Genomic DNA, 16674 nt, shown 5'->3' with positions numbered 1-16674 from the left:
ATCAAAGTTTACATGTATTAACAAAAAAATATATTTCTGCTAATTATATTTATATTACATTTGGGAGGAAAAAAATGTTTTTTTCCTAACCTGTAGGAATGTTTTATTTTAATATGATAATGAGCTTTCTAAACAAGAGTACCTCACATATTCTTTGAGAAAAAGGACCAGCTTACAAATTAAGAAAATAATTTAATTTTGTTTGCAGACATCATTAGCAGTGTATCATCCCAGAAAATGGCTTGGCCCTTTCAATGCCTCTTTCTCACACCACTAATAGAAAGACACAGTAAATGCCAAATAGACCACAGTTTATGTTCATTTCTTAAGTTCTAAATTCCATACACTTCGTTTTCAAAGGCTGTAGGGTTCAAGCAACTTTTAAAAACTCAATAAAATGTTTATATCAACAAATAAAATCAGATAGAAGAATTCTATTACTAATCCATTCAGAAAGTGGGTTCTACATAATTCCCTAATAATTGTCTAGGTCCCAATGGAACTGCCCTTCCAGAGATACAAAGGCACTAATACAAAGATACAGGCACTAATTATTAGAACAAAAGTAAATTCATAACGCAGTTCATAATCACTTTGTTGTAATACTATTTAGAATCAGGTAATTTAAGAAGTAACTTGGTATGTCACCTAGGATATATCCAGTAACATTTGTTTGTTTATAAATCATTTCCTTAAAAAAAAGAGGAATTAAGGTGTTACTATATAATGATGTAAAATATATTTACTACACAGAGAAAAAGACTACATTTTCATGAGATCTTTCAAAAATGAGTAATCAGCCTTCTCATCTCCATAATACCCCCTAATCCAAACAGACATCTGGTTTCATTAAAAGTTACCTTTTTTCTTAAATAAGAGTTGGAGGTTTTCAGGAGTTTCTCTACCTCTCCTGCAAGATCTCTGCACATCTCCGAGGAGCCCATGCAGCCGAGGGTACAAAGTGCTAGCCCTTGTACGAATTGCGTGCTATGATTCAGATCACTGCAAAAGAAAAGAAGAAGGTAGGAACAAGCATGCTCTGCCTGATGTTCCCCAAGAAGCAGCTTCACAATTTCAAACTAGTTCAGAATGACTCAAGATTTCTCCAGTAACAAAAACAATTAATAGAATTATTTGTTGCAGAAAATGTTTATCCCAACTTTATTACAAATTATCAATATAGTGAAACAGACTGAGAGTCTCTCCTATAGGCTTATAAGCCAATGTTTCCAGGTACCAAAGCAGTAGAAGTTGAACATGTTATCTATTGGATGTTAAAGACACACACTTTAGAAAACTCAGCAAACTTGGCTGGGTGCAGCAGTTCACACCTATAATTCTAGCACTTTGGGAGACTGAGGCAGGTGGATCACCTGAGGCCAAGAGTTTGAGACCAGCCTGGCCAACATGGTGGAACCTCATGTCCACTAAAAATATAAAAATAGGCCGAGCATGGTGACAGGCACCTGTAATCCCAGCTCTTCAAGAGGCTGAGGCAGAAGAATGGCTTGAACTCAGGAGGCGGAGGTTGCAGTAAGCTGAGATCGCACCACTGCATTCCAGCCTGGGCAACAGAGCAAAAACTCCATTTCAAAAAAGAAAAAAAAGAAAGGTAAGAAAGAAAATTCAGCAAACAGTTAACAGTAAACAGGTGGTAAAGAGAAAATATGAAGCAAAACTGTGTTTTTAAAAGAGCATTGTTTGCAAATTAAAACCACATTGAGATATCATCTCATGCCAGTTAGAATGGTGATCATTAAAAAGTCAGAAGACAATAGATGCTGGAGAGGATGCTGAGAAATAGGAACACTTTTACACTGTGGGTGGGAGTGTAAATTAGTTCAACCATTGTGGGAGACAGGGTAGCAATTCCTCAAAGATCTAGAACTAGAAATACCATTTGCCCCAGTAATCCCATTACTGGGGATTACTGGGTATATACCCAAAGAATTATACATCATTCTATTATAAAGACACATGCACATGTACGTTTACTGCAGCACCATTCACAATAGCAAAGACTTGGAACCAATGCAAACGCCCATCAATGATAGACTCGATAAAGAAAATGTGGCACACATACACCATGGAATACTATACAGCCATAAAAACAGATGAGTTCATGTCTTTTGCAGGGACATGAATAAAGCTGGAAACCATCATTCTCAGCAAAGTAACACAAGAACAGAAAACCAAACACAACGTGTTCTCACTCATAAGTGGGAATTGAACAATGAGAACACATGGACACAGGGAGGGGAACATCACGAACCAGGGACTGTCAGGGGTGGAGAGGTGGTTGGAGGAGGGATAGCATCAGGAGAAATACCTATTATAGATGATGGGGTGATGTATGACCTATGTAACAAACCTGCACGTTCTGCACATGCACCCCAGAGCTTAAAGTACAATTAAAAAAAAAAAAAAGAGCACTGTATTGCCAGGCACGGTGACTCACACCTGTAATCCCAGAACTTTGGGAGGCTGAGGTGGGCAGATCACCTGAAGTCAGGAGTTTGAGATCAGTCTAGCCAACGTGGTAAAAGCCCTCTCTACTAAAAATACAAAAAAATTAGCCAGGCGTGGTGGCAGGCGCCTGTAATCCCAGCTACTCAGGAAGCTGAGGCAATTGCTTGAACCAGGGATGTGGAGGTTGTAGTGAGCCGAGATCATACCACTGCACTCCAGCCTGGGCGACAGAGCAAGACTCCTCTCAAAAAAAAAAAAAAATTCTCCCAAAAGTAAGTTTGCAGATTCATTGTATTTAAATACTATATTTTATAATTACAGCCAAATCATAATTTTCATTTTGGAATTTTCTACTACCCATTGGAAAAATTTAAAGTAAAATTTCATTTACCACAGAAAAGTAAAACTTTTATATGTCAACAAATTTGATCACCTATATCCCTCTGCTTCCACTTTCTCTTAAATACAGAAATACTGCAGATACCCACCACTATTCATTATTAGACTGTAAAATAAATAAATAAAAAGAAATACTGTGAATAAAAAACAAAGCTAAAAGGAGATTAAACTCATAGACAAATCAAAACCACACTAAAACAAACCAAAAAGCATGTTAACCCATTCAAAGCCATCAGAACTTCCATAGCTTTCTAACAGAAAATCCTAAGAAGGATGCTGGGAAAAACTGCTAATTCCCTGCTTAGGTCCTCTCATTTCTTTATACAGCAATTTTTCCTCAGTCTGTAATCAAGTTCAACAAACATAAATGAACTACTGCATTAGTAAAGCAGCCATAAGAGAAAGACTACCCGTAAACATTCATGTAGCTAAGTATAATCCTATGCAACTGAACTCTCAGACAGATTAGACAGCCAACAAGCAAGACCTCTCATTTTACCTTTAAAATGGTATTTACTCAGAATATACACTGCCAATTTTTAAATAAATGTAAAGTCTCATTATTCATAGTATTCAAAGACCTGGAAATACAAAAATGCCCAGATTTTACCAATGCTTTTTCTTTTCTATGAAGGTCCAAATGTTTGTTTCATTGGTAGCTTGTATTCTTATGTATGAAGGTGTACAGCAGTATCTTCATTTAATAAAATTATCCCCTACACAAGTTTTAATCCTATGCTTAACCTCTTTACATATAAGCTACTGAACTAAGAACAATTCAAATATACTCTGGAAAGTAAATATAAACTCAGTAAATAGAAGTTCTTGAGGTTATATTACAAAAAAAAAAAGACTTAAAAGTACATAGTAGGCTGGGCGCAGTAGCTCAAGCTTGTAATCCTAATACTTTAGGAGGCCCAAGGGGGTGGATCACCTGAGGTTAGGAGATCTAGACCAGACTGGCCAACATAGAGAAACCCCATCTCTACTAAAAATATAAAAATTAGCCAGCCAGGCATGGTGGTGGGTGCCTGTAATCCCAGCTACTCAGGAGGCTGAGGCAGAAGAATCACTTCAACCTGGGGGAGCAGGGGTTGCAGTGAACCAAGATCGCACCACTTTACTCCAGCCTGGGCAAAAGAGCAAGACTCCGTCTCAAAAAATAAAAATAAAAAAATAAAGTATTTAATAGTTGTTAGAAAAAAGGAAAGTAAGACTTACTTCTTGATACAGTTGGTCATGAGAAGATGGACATCTTGTCTTTCATCTAACAGCAGCATTGCCCCTAAATAGCCAATGCGTTTGTCTGTAAATTTTTGAGAGGCAATAAGCTTGAGGCACTCCAACTGCAAAAAAGAAAAAAAAAAAGAAATTAAAAACTTGCTACCACAATCTAGAAAAGCAATGTTTTTAACCCAGAGTCCCCAGCTGGCTAAAGTAATGTACAAACATGTTTCATCAAACTACCCAAATCTTTTTTTCTTTTTTGAGATAGAGTTTCACCCTTGTTGCCCTGGCTATAGTGCAGTGGTGCAATCTCAACTTATGGCAACCTCCGCTTTCCAAGTTCAAGCAATCCTCCTGCCTCGGCCTCCCAAAGAGATGGGATTACAGGTGTTAGCCACTAAGCCAGGCTAATTTTTGTATTTTTAGTAGAGACGAGGTTTCACCATGTTGGTCAAGCTGGTCTCAAACTCCTGACCTCAGGTGATCCACCTGCCTCGGCCTTCCAAAGTGCTGGGATTACAGTCCTGGGTTCAAGCAGTTCTCCAGCCTTGGCCTCCCAAGTAACTGAGACTACAGGTGCCTGCCACCATGCCTGGGTGATTTTTTTTGTATTTTTAGTACAGACAGGTTTCACCACGGTGGCCAGGTTGGTCACGAACTCCTGACTTCAGATGATCCTCCCGCCTGGGCCTCCCAAAGTGCTGGGATTACAGGTGAGACCCACCACACTTGGTCAAACTCCTAAATCTTTTTAGAAGGCAAAGATGTAAGACCTTTGGCTATCTTAATAGAAACCAAGTTCTAGAACAGATCATTTTATCAAGGCCCCATGATATTTGCCATTCAAATAATCTCTCAGTTTTACATTAGTTCTGCAGATTCATACAAACACAAACTAGTGAAATATTATAAGAAGAGATTAACAAACCAAATTCCTACTTTAATCCCCAGGTTACATTAAATGAGCATCTACTGTGTATTTAAGATATGGTTTCATTTTGGGAATTAAAAAACTCAATAACTGGAAATACACCAACCTATACTAACCATCAGGAATGTATAATTAATTTAAAAAGAGAGAGGCAATACCTAAGTTTAATATAATGTACAAAGTATGTGAACCAAATACATTTAGGGCTTGATCCAAGTACTATGGGAGAGGGTGAGTTTAGAAATCCAACACAGTGGCCGGGCACGGTGGCTCACGCCTGTAATCCAAGCACTTTGGAGGCCAAGGCGGGCAGATCACCTGAGGTCAGGAGTTCAAGACCAGCCCAACCAACATGGTAAAACCCTGTCTTGGAAAAAAGAAAGAAAGAAAGAAATCCAACACAGAAAAAAACAAACAAAAAACAGAGGAAAACAAAATTCAGTAGTAGAATTAAGCTAAAATAATGTGCATGATTTCTTGTTTACATCATTGTTAGAAATAGCTTCTTAGGGCTTAAGAGTTCATGTAAATTAGTCTGTCTATCTACTTGGCCTTTCTTGAATCACCTTCAAAATCATTTTGACATACTTTATCACTCCATCTTGACAAACATAGAAAAGGCCAAAGCATTCCCTCTACAGCAGTTTTCAAAGGGCATACACAAGGCAGACTAACCAGGAAGAGTTTTCAAAACCTTGATCCCTTTAGAATCATATATCCCAAGGAAAGAGGCTCAAATGGAGACCTGTGTATACAGAAAGCTAAAATCATGTGAGACTACTTTCCATTATGAATGTATCTACTAAGCTCAAACGTGAAATTTAGGAAAGTGAAACAGTTCCACAGTTATTTCAAGCTATTTAAAAACTGTTCTCTCAGGCTGGGCATGGTGGCCCACGCCTGTAATCCCAGCACTTTGAGAGGCAAAGGCGCATGAATCACAAGGCCAAAAGATCAAGACCATCCTGGCCAAGATGGTGAAACCCCATCTCTACTAAAAATACAAAAATTAGCTTTGCATGGTGGCGCATGCCTGTAGTCCCAGCTACTCGCAAGGATGAAGCAGAAGAATTACTTGAACCTGGGAGGCAGAGGTTGCAGTGAGCCAGGATCACACCACTACACTCCAGCCTGGTGACAGAGTGAGACTCTGTATCAAAAAAAAAAAAAAAAAAAAAAAAAAAAATGCTCTCTCAATGTACCTTCATTAAAAACTTCTAAAGTTGGCTGAATGACTATACTATCACAAGCATTTCAAAGAAGTCTCCAAGGGAAAATAACCAGGATCAAAAAGGAAAACATAAATGCCTTGTGAAATTGAAAAGATTATTTAAGTAATAAACCTTCCCTTCAAATTTAAGAAGCAATTTCTGAAACAGAAGCTGATGAAAGTCATCTTCACAATGTCAACAAAAAATTTACTGCTAAGGTGAATGAGAAAACCAAAAGCTAAAATATCATCAAACAAGTCTTTTTTTAAAATTGGTTTTTCAATCTTCTCATTCATGTGTGTCTGTGTGTGTGCGTGCCAGAGTCTCACTCTGTCACCCAGGATGGAGTGCAGTGGTGCAATCTCAGCTCACTGCAGCCTCCAACTAAGCAATTCTCTTGCCTCAGTCTCCCGACTATCTAGGATTACAGGTATGCACTACCCATGCCCAGCTAATTTTTGTACTTTTTTTTTTAAATAGAGACGGGGTTTCACCATATTGGCCAGACTGGCCTTGAACTCCAGAGCTCATGATCTGCCCGCCTCAGCCTCCCAAAGTGCTGGGATTACAGGCGTGAGCCACTGCACCCGGTAATTTTTGTATTTTTGGTAGACACAGGGTTTCCCCCATGTTTGCCAGGATAATCTTGATCTCCTGATCTTGTGGATCCACCCACCTCGGCCTCCCAAAGTGCTGGGATTACAAGCATGAGCCACTGTGCCAGGCCTCATCCTCTTAATTAAAAAGAAAAAAAAATTGGAGCTATATGATGGTATGATGTGAACAATCACCTTAATGAAAAGATGCAATAAAAATTTTGTAAACATTAACAGGTCTGCAACTGACTGGGCAGATCTTTTTAAAAGTTACCTTTACTTTATTAGAGACAGGTCTTGCTCTATCATCCAAGATAGAGTGTGGTGGCATGATCACAGTTAGTTCTAACCTCTGACTCTTGGGCTCAGGACATCCTCCCACCTCAGCCTACCAAGCAGCTACAACTATTAGGCTAATTTTTTACTTTACCTTTTTTTTTTTTTTTTTGAGCCGGAGTCTCACTCTGTTGCCCAGGTTGCAGTGCAGTGGCACGATCCCAGCACACTACAACATCCACCTCCCGGGTTCAAGTGATTCTCCTGTCTCCGCCTCCCAAATAGCTGGGACTATAGGCACCCAGCGCACCTGGCTAATCTTTTGTATTTCAGTAGAGACGGGGTTTCACTGTGTTGCCCAGGAAGGTGTAAAGCTCCTGAGCTCAGGCGATCCATCCACCTCTGCCTCCCAAAGTGTTGGGATTACAGGTGTGAGCTACTGCACCTGGCCCTAATTTTTTCCTTTTTGTAGAAACAAAGTCTTGCTATGTTGCCCAGGCTGGTCTTGAAATCCTGGTCTCAAATTATGCTTCTGCCTTGGCTTCCCAAAGTGCTGGGATTATAGGCATGAGCCATCATACCCAACCTACTTCTTTTTGATATTCAGAAATAACTGTCTGGTTTATACACACACACATAACAATCATTATTTTTGAAAAGCAAGCTTGTTATAACTGCTCTACCACTATGTAGGGCTGGCAACACAAAACCTATATAGACCAGCCTGTTTTTTCATTCTTCTGAGAGAAAACAAAAAAGAAAAACCTGACCCTCCTAGTGAATCCTATTTTTTCTTTTGAGAAAATTTATTATTAAATATTCCACTCAAAATACATAAACATCACTTAACAGTCAACTCATCCACCAGGCAGCTTTATTAAATCTTAACATTTTACCCTAAAGTTTTTAATATTACAAATTCAACTAAGCCCTCTGTTTACTGAGCCCCAATCTCATTTCTCCATCCCAGAAGTAATCAAAACTCCAAACTGCTGTTCATGACTACCATGCCACATATTCTTACTACACATGGAGAGACAGGTGGTTTTAAATGTTTTCAACTTTAAATAAATGTTATACTGTATTCCTGCTCTTTTCACTCAACAACTTTGAGTATTACTCACATCAAGACAAGAAGTTCTAATTCAGTCATAACTCACTGCTACATAGTATCCCACTTTTGAATATAAACTTACCGATTCTTTTTGAGGACCAATAGATTGTTTGCAATGTTTTACTATTAGAAACACTGCTGAAATGAATACTCTTATACATGTCTTTGTATACTGGACAATTTATCTAGGTTATAGGCCTAAGGAGGCTTGATCAGATTCAGATTTTTCAGGTTTTGCCTTGTGATCTGATTTTGCAAATATGCACCACTTAGAGCCAGTGGTATAAATTTTCATCAGAAGGCATATAATTATTCATGGTAGGCTGCACATGGTGGCTCATACCTATAATCCCAGCACTTTGGGAGGTAAAGGCAGGCGATCACCCGAGGTCAGGAGTTCCAGTCTGGCCAACATGGTGAAACCCTGTCTCTACTAAAAATATAAAAAATTAGCTGGGCATGGTGGCGGGCACCTGTAATACCAGCTACTTGGGAGGCTGAGGCAGGAGAATCGCTTGAACCCGGGAGGCTGAGGTTGCAGTGAGGCGAGATCACATCACTGCACTCCAGCCTGGCAACAAGAGCAAAACTCCATCTCAAAAAAAAAAACTTTTCTGGTATTTGTCTCTGTTTTGTGACATGAGCAGCACTGATGATCATCACAGGTTGCAAAATGGTCATATCCTTTTATTGCGGGGGAAAGAATTTCTACCTAAAGCCTATGACAGTCAGCCACGTATTACTGTAGAGCATTTGTTTACAGCTTTAACAAAAGTGCTATTATCATCACTTCTTTTCAATACTGTACTACCTGTACAGTGTAACAAGGAAATAAGAAAATGTATCAGGATGTCAAAGGAAAAAAAAGAACTGTCATTGTGTGCAGACAAAAGTAGCATTGACTATGTGGAAACAATGACATCTACAGAGACTCTTAGAACCAAGTTCATTAATGTGGCAAAGTAGGTAAATATATTTAAAAATCAATTATATTGCTAAAGATCTACAACATAATTATTTAAAATTTTAAAGAACACTATTTGCAACAGAAACAAGAGCTCTAAATAACCTACAAACAAATTTCTCCAAAGATGTGTAAGACTTAAAAATCGTGTGTTTTGGGGAAAATTTATTTTTAATTTTTAAAAGGGGGACTCCATGTTTGGATCCCCTTCCACCCTCATGGAAGCTGTCTTTCTCTCTCCTAGATTTCCCCTCTGGAGTCCCCTTCCACACTCTTCGTGGAAGTTTTCTCTCTTCTCCTTTTTTTCTCTTTCTTTACCTAAATAAATAACTTTCCTGCAACAACAACAAAAAAAATTTTTTAAAAAGATGTATAAGACTTTATGGAGAACATTGTAAAATTTAGAGAAGCTAAAGAAGTGCAGTGCTATGCTATACAGATGGAAGGAAAGAATATCCTAGACGAGCAATTAGGTATAGCAAGCAAGACTGGAACTGGGGAAAAACAGAATCAGGCCCAGCCTGGAAGCAGCCTACTACTGACATGGAAATGTGGATTTCCATTCTACAAATCTAATGATTCTTCTAAGAGAAACTAGAAATCCAGATTTCTATGAAAATTCTTTTTTATATATAATAGCAGAAATAATTTTAAATACTATACAGAACAAACGAAACACATCTGTGTAAGAGTATGTGTTAACAATATTCTTACACAACAGTTTTCTACTCCTGCAATCTACCCACTTCTTCAGCTACTTGACTAATATTTCTGGAATGTCCTTAACCCACATACACAAAGGTTACATATACCACAGGAAATCTATCATCACCTTTGCTATAACAATGCTGAGGATACCGTCTCTTAAATTATTAAGAAACTCCTGAATGAAAGGTCCATATAAAAAACCTCTTTCAGAATTCACTGCTTCAAAAAATACTGCTGTCCTTGAGGAAATGGTAAAATGCATAATATTTGAGGCTTTTCATATACAAAATATGTGTCTAACACTTAATAACTTAACCTTTATAACACCACTATAAAGTAGGCATTAAGACTGTCCCCATTTTATAGATGAGGAAACTGAGACTTAGAAAGGTTAAAGATCTTGCTCAAAGCCAGAAGTCACATCCAGGCAGTCTGGTTCTCTGCAGTTTTGCACTTCCATCCTGGCAATAACAACCACGTAACAGCTGACTGTCTCTTTTCTTGCCTTAGCTGTTGCACCAACAGCAACTACACTGACCTTACTCTAAATTCTTCCTTTTTCCAACTCCTAATTTCTACTATTCTTTTTCTCTTTAATGTAGATGCTGGTAGTTTATGCCATCTCAAATCCTTTGTACAGCAAGGCAGGGTTAATTTTTTTTTTTCTTTTGAGACAGAGTCTCACTCTGTCACCCAGGCTGGAGTGCAGTGGTATGATCTCAGTTCACTGCAACCTCCACCTTCCAGTTTCAAGTAATTCTCCTGCCTAAGCATTTTGAGTAGTTGGGATTACAGATACAAGACACCACGTCCGGCTAATTTTTGTATTTTTAGTAGAGAAGGAGTTTCACAATGTTGGCCAGATTGGTCTCAAACTCCTGACTTCAAGTGATCCGTCCACCTTGGCCTCCCAAAGTGCTAGGATTATAGGCATGAGTCATCACGCCCAGCCTACCTCATAAGTTTTATTGTAAAATTTAAGACTTTCAAAATATAGCTATTAGAAATTTTAAAATTTCTATGTGGCTTATATTTTATTTCTATCAGCATCACACCAGATACTACAGTAAAACTTTTTTAAAAGATGAAATTAGTTTTAATAATATTATTTATTTAATCAATATATCTAAAATATCATTTCAACATATGATCAATGCAAAAATTGTACTTAGGTATTTTACACTTGCTTTTGCACTAAAGCTTCTATATACAGTATGTACTTTACACTTACAGCACATCTCAATTTGTACATTTTCATCAGAAATAGCTGAACTAAAAAGAAAAAGAAATAAAAAGAAATGGGAACTGTATTTAGATTTCATAAAATTTACTATTTATAAAGTAGACTCACATACCCAAGTTGTTTAAAACATATTTAAAAGTTTTCCAATAACTAGGTCGGGCACAGTGGCTCACACCTGTAATCCCAGCACTTTGGGAGGCCAGGGCGGGTGGATCACTTGGGGTCAGGAGTTTGAGACTAGCCTGGCCAACATGGTGAAACCCATCTCCATCAAAAATATAAAAATTAGCTGGGTGTGGTGACAGGTGCCTGTAATCCCAGCTACTTGGAAGGCTGAGGAAGAAGAATTGCTTGAACCTGAGCAGTGGAGGTTGCAGTGAGCTAAGATTGAACCACTGCACTTCAGCCTGGGCAAGAGTTTTCCAATAATTAAATCAAGTATCAAAAAAACTTATTTTCCTTTAACATTCACCTCAGTTGAAATAGCCACATCAAGAGGTCAATAGCTACATGTAGCTACTAGTTTCCATAATGAACACCGCATCTAATAAATAAAATGCAATTAAAGAATGACTGCACACCAGACATGGTGGCTCACACTTGTAATCCCAGCACTTTGGAAGGCTGAGGCAGGTGGATCACCTGAGGTCAGGAGTTCAAGCCAGCCTGGTCAACATGGTGAAACCCCATCTCTACCAAAAATACAAATATTAGCCAGGCATGGTGGCAGGCACCTGTAATCCCAGTTACTCAGGAGACTGAGGCAGGAGAATCGCTTGAACCCAGGAGGCGGAAGTTGCAATGACCCAATATCGTGCTACTGTACTCCAGCCTGGGTGACAAGAGCAAAACCCCGTATCAAAAAAAAAAAAAAAAAAAAGTGGCTGTTATTATACACTAAATGAAAGTGACTATGATAGAATACATTGTTTGCTGGAAATAAAAAAAAAAAAAGAAAAGAAAATGGCACTGATTCATGTAGACAGGTGACAAAATCTAGATATGAACCTTTTACAGGCATATTATAAAGGTAATTCCAATGGGTGGGGTACTAAATTACTGATATGAACAAGTTGGTGACTCATTCAAATAGAGGAAACAGAATAAGAACTCCTTTTTTTTTTTGAGATAGAGTCTTGCTCTGCAGCCCAGGCTGGAGTGTGAAGTGGTAGGATCCTGGCTCACTGCAACAACCTCCACCTTCTGGGTCCCGGTTCAAGCAATTTTCCTGCCTTAGCCTCCCAAGTAGCTGGGATTACAGACATGCACCACCATGCCCAGTTAATTTTTGTATTTTTAGTAGAGATGGGCTTTCAGCCTATTGGCCAGGCTGGTCTTGAACTACTGACTTCCTGATCCACCTGCCTCGGCCTCCCAAAATACTTGTATTACAGGTATGAGCCACCGTGCCCAGCCAGAATAAGAACTTAAAATTATGATTCCTAGTCCCATTCAGAAAAATATTTTTATAATAAAATTTTAGCAGTTTTCTTGAGCATTTATACTTTTTACCTAAGAATTATTTTATCAAATAATTAAGGCCCAAAATACCACAAAATGCCACCTAGATAGATCTGAAAAGCACATTCTATTTAAACACATTAAAGAAATAAATCTTAGAAAACACACAGACATCTTTTACAAAATGAAATATCCCACAAAGTGTTAAATCTACTCTACGATTCCAAATTCAAGAATTTGCCCTTAGTCCGGGGACTGTGGCTCACACCTAAATTCACAGCATTTTGAGAAGTTGAGATCGAAGGATCACGTGAGCCTAGGAGTTCAGCCAAGGCAATGTGGCAGAACCCCAACTCTACAATTTTTTTTAAAATTAGCTGACCAGGCATGGTAGTGCATTACTGTAATCTCAGTACTTTGAGAGGCCAAGGCAGGTGGATCACTTGCACGCAGAGTTCAAAGTCAGCCTGAGCAACACAGCAAAGCCCTGCCTCTACAAAAAATACAAAGATTAGCCGGGTGTGGTTCCCAGAAAGTCGAGGCTGCAGTGAGCCAAGTAGAAAGGAAGCTTGTGGTGTCCACTGCACACTCCAGCCCGGGCAGCAGAGTGAGACCCTGTCTCAAAAAAGTAGCTGGGTGTGGTACCATGTACCTGCAGTCCCAGCTACTCAAGAGGCTGAGGTGAGAGAAGAGCCTGAGCCCAGGAGGTTGAGGCTAAAGTGACCCATCAAAGAGCCACAGCCTGGGCCACAGAACAAGACCCTGCCTCCAAAAACAACAACAACAACAATTTGCTCTTAAAGAACTTCCTTGGGGGCCAGGTGCAGTGACTGACGCCTGTAATCCCAGCACTTTGGGCAGCCAAGACAGATAGATCACAAGGTCGGGAGCTCACAACCAGCCTGGCCAAGATGGTGAAACCCTGTCTCTACTAAAAATGCAAAAAAAAAATTAGCCAGGCATGGTGGCGGGCACCTGTAATCCCAGCTACTCCAGAGGCTGAGGTAGAGAAAAGCTTGAACCCGGGAGGTGGAGGTTGCAGTGAGCCAAGATCGCACCAATGCACTCCAGTCTGTGCGACAGAGCGAGATACTACCTCAGGAAAAAAAAAAAAAAAAGAACTTCTTTGAGAATATGTAAATGTGCTGCTTCTAAAATGTTAATAATAATTATCTCTGAGGAATTAAGAGTCTTTCCCTACTCTAGACTTTTTTAATAGCCCAATTTCTAATGTATCAGATTTCTGTAAATCTAACCTAATACTTAATATCAACCAACAAGAACACATGGGCATCTATTTGCTTTATACTGTGACAGCCACTACATGGATAACTATCTGGATCAATTTTTGATGTGGTAAAGTTTATAACTGAAAAATCAGAGCCTCAGGGTTTAATTCCACTCTTATCTTTCTATGAGTGAAACATGAAGTATATTCCTATTAATTACATTTTTAGAAACCATGTGGAGGAGAAGAATGCTATTATGACACTAATTCTGTCCCAAACCAACTATATGAATATACTGATGAGCTAGCAGTTGCTCCTGCCTGGCCATTTTTCTTCTGATCCGGTCCCCTTTCCTCTGATATTAACACGTCAATTTTTCTTTGGGAAACTAATGGACTACCACTCTGAATCATGTATTTCTAAAGATGCTGATCCCACTCCAAACCCCAAGATGAGTATAAAATCCAAGTCAGTCTGATAAAATTAAATCCCAGTACTTTTTTGTTTTAACTTGGGGGCTGAAGATCTCCTACCACTGAAATTACTGACCTAAACAGAAAATAAGTTGATGGCGATCTTTCCTGATAGTGTTGCACATTCTTTCTTTCAATTTTGCAGTCTGTTCCTTAGAGAGACTATTTAGCATATAGTACAATTCTTAAATTAAGTAAAATTAAATTTAACAGCATTAATACGAAATAAAAAAATAACCCACTATTTCCTTTTCCATGACTAAATCCCACTTATGACAGTATAAACATGGGGGAAAAAAAGGACTTACCGAGACTATCATTCTCAAAACCCTGACTGGACATATTAAATAGTAACCATTTGTGCATGGGAGAGAATCAACAGCCAGATCTACTAAGAATTAATAGCAATCAAGGCACAAAGTAATTAGAACAAAATAGATGCCACCAACTGGCAACTACCCAATTTCCTTAACTTAAAAATACGTTGGGAGCTGCGGTGGCTCTGGCCAGTTGTCCTGGCGTTTGAGGAGGCGAGGCTATGTGTTCAAGGCCAACCTGGGCAATATGAGAACCTCTCATTCATTTAAAAAAAAACAAACAAAAAAAAAACCAGGTGCGGTGGCTCACGCCTGTAATCCCAGCACTTTGGGAGGCCGAGGCGGGTGGATCACGAAGTCAAGAGATCGAGACCATCCTGGTCAACATGGTGAAACCCCGTCTCTACTAAAAATACAACAAATCAGCTGGGCACGGTGGTGCGTGCCTGTAATCCCAGTACTCAGGAGGCTGAGTCAGGAGAACTGCCTGAACCCAGGAGGCGGAGGTTGCGGTGAGCCGAGATCGCGCCATTGCACTCCAGCCTGGGTAACAAGAGCGAAACTCCGTCTCAAAAAAAAAAAAAAAAAAAAAAATGTTGTGAGTTTCTCCATATAACATTGTGTACAGAGAAAATAATTAAAAAGACATTTAGCAAGCCTTTTTTCTTTTTTTTTTTTAAAGAAATGGGGTTTTAGTCTGCTGCCTAGGGTGGAGTACAGTGGTGCGATCACAGCTCACTAAGGCCTCAAAACTCCTGGGATTCAAGCAATCCTCTTGACTTAGCCTCCTGAGTAGCTGGGACTAAAGGTATGCTTTACCACACAAGGCTTCTTCTTTTTTTTTTTTTTTAAAGAGCAGGGTCTCACTATGTTGCCTAGGCTGGTCTCAAACTCCTAACCTCAAGTGATTCTACCACCTCACCTCAGTCTCTTGAGTAGCTGGGATTACAGGCACAACCCACCATGCCCAGCAACAAACATTTTCTTAAATATTCATTATAGTCCAGGCTATTTGTCAGAACAATCACATCATTTTTTTTTTGGAGATGGAGTCTCACTCTGTTGCCAGGCTAGAGTGCAGTGGCACAATCTCTGCTCACTGCAACCTCTACCTCCTGGGTTCAAGTGATTCTTTCACCTCAGCCTCTTGAGTAGCTGGGATTACAGGCGCACGTCACCACGACCAGCTAATTTTTATACTTTTTTAGTAGAGACAGGGTTTCACCATGTCGGCCAGGATGGTCTCAATCTCTTCACCTAGTGATCTGCCCACCTCGGCCTCCCCAAGTGCTGGGATTACAGGTGTGAACCACTGCAGCTGGCCAATTCTGGTCAATCTTTAAGCAAGCTAGCTGTTACCATCAAAACATTCTCTCATCCACATAATGAGACTCCCAATGGAAAGGATAATTGATGGCAATATCATGCCTACAGCTTGCTTGCTCTCTCAATCTTACCCTCAGTTCCACAATCATCAGACTAGAAGGCTATCAAAAGTACCTCCCACCAGAAAAAGACTGACAATCCCTGAGCAACAGTGTCAAAGAATACTCTTGCTAGATGTATTATCAGCCCAGCTTACCTGTCCAAAGTGAGCAGGGTAGCCCAGCATGTGCATATACAGTAATTTTGCCACATTCCGACACCGGTATGTATTGTCTTCTTCTCTAAAAGATGACCGGATTGCAGCACATTCTTTCTGGATCATTTCTCGTTCTTCAGCTTGGGTTCGGGCTGTCCGGATGGTCCGGATCAGCTCCCGCAATCTGATGGGGGCTGGCATCCTCTGGATATGGAAAGACATTAAATAGAGATGTTCACATTTTTTTTTTACTAGCAAAGGTATTCACACAACTTCCCATTTAAATTTTTGACTAGTTTTTAAGAATTCAAGACTTGCCAAATCCAGCTTAGCTCTAACCTAAACAAAGCTTGCTAAGCTTCAGCAAAGCTATTACATACAGACCTCTCAACTCTGTACATTTCTGGAAGGTCTACAAACAAAAATGGTAAGTATTAAATTAAGCAAAATAAGACAAAGAATATATTAAATATG

At 39.3% G+C, this 16674-nt stretch overlaps 1 protein-coding gene across 1 annotated transcript in view; it reads right to left on the bottom strand.

The window, feature by feature from the left end:
* Window positions 1-16674, bottom strand: part of AP1G1 (adaptor related protein complex 1 subunit gamma 1) — a 77009-nt gene that overhangs the window by 43391 nt on the left and 16944 nt on the right. Inside the window, exons 2-4 of the mRNA XM_021672577.2 lie at window positions 16201-16404; window positions 4090-4214; window positions 861-1002 (exon numbers count right to left, since the gene is read on the bottom strand). Of these exons, the coding sequence (XP_021528252.1) occupies window positions 861-1002; window positions 4090-4214; window positions 16201-16401 (468 nt within the window). The 5' untranslated portion in view covers window positions 16402-16404. The remainder of the gene's footprint in view (window positions 1-860; window positions 1003-4089; window positions 4215-16200; window positions 16405-16674) is intronic.

Source organism: Aotus nancymaae, unplaced genomic scaffold, assembly GCF_030222135.1.
Source record: "Aotus nancymaae isolate 86718 unplaced genomic scaffold, 86718_ANA_hifiasm-v0.15.2.pri h1tg000030l, whole genome shotgun sequence".
In the NCBI taxonomy this organism is placed as follows: Eukaryota; Metazoa; Chordata; class Mammalia; order Primates; family Aotidae; genus Aotus; species Aotus nancymaae.
Note: the sequence above shows the minus strand (reverse complement) of the source record. Positions and strands in the feature narration are given on the sequence as shown.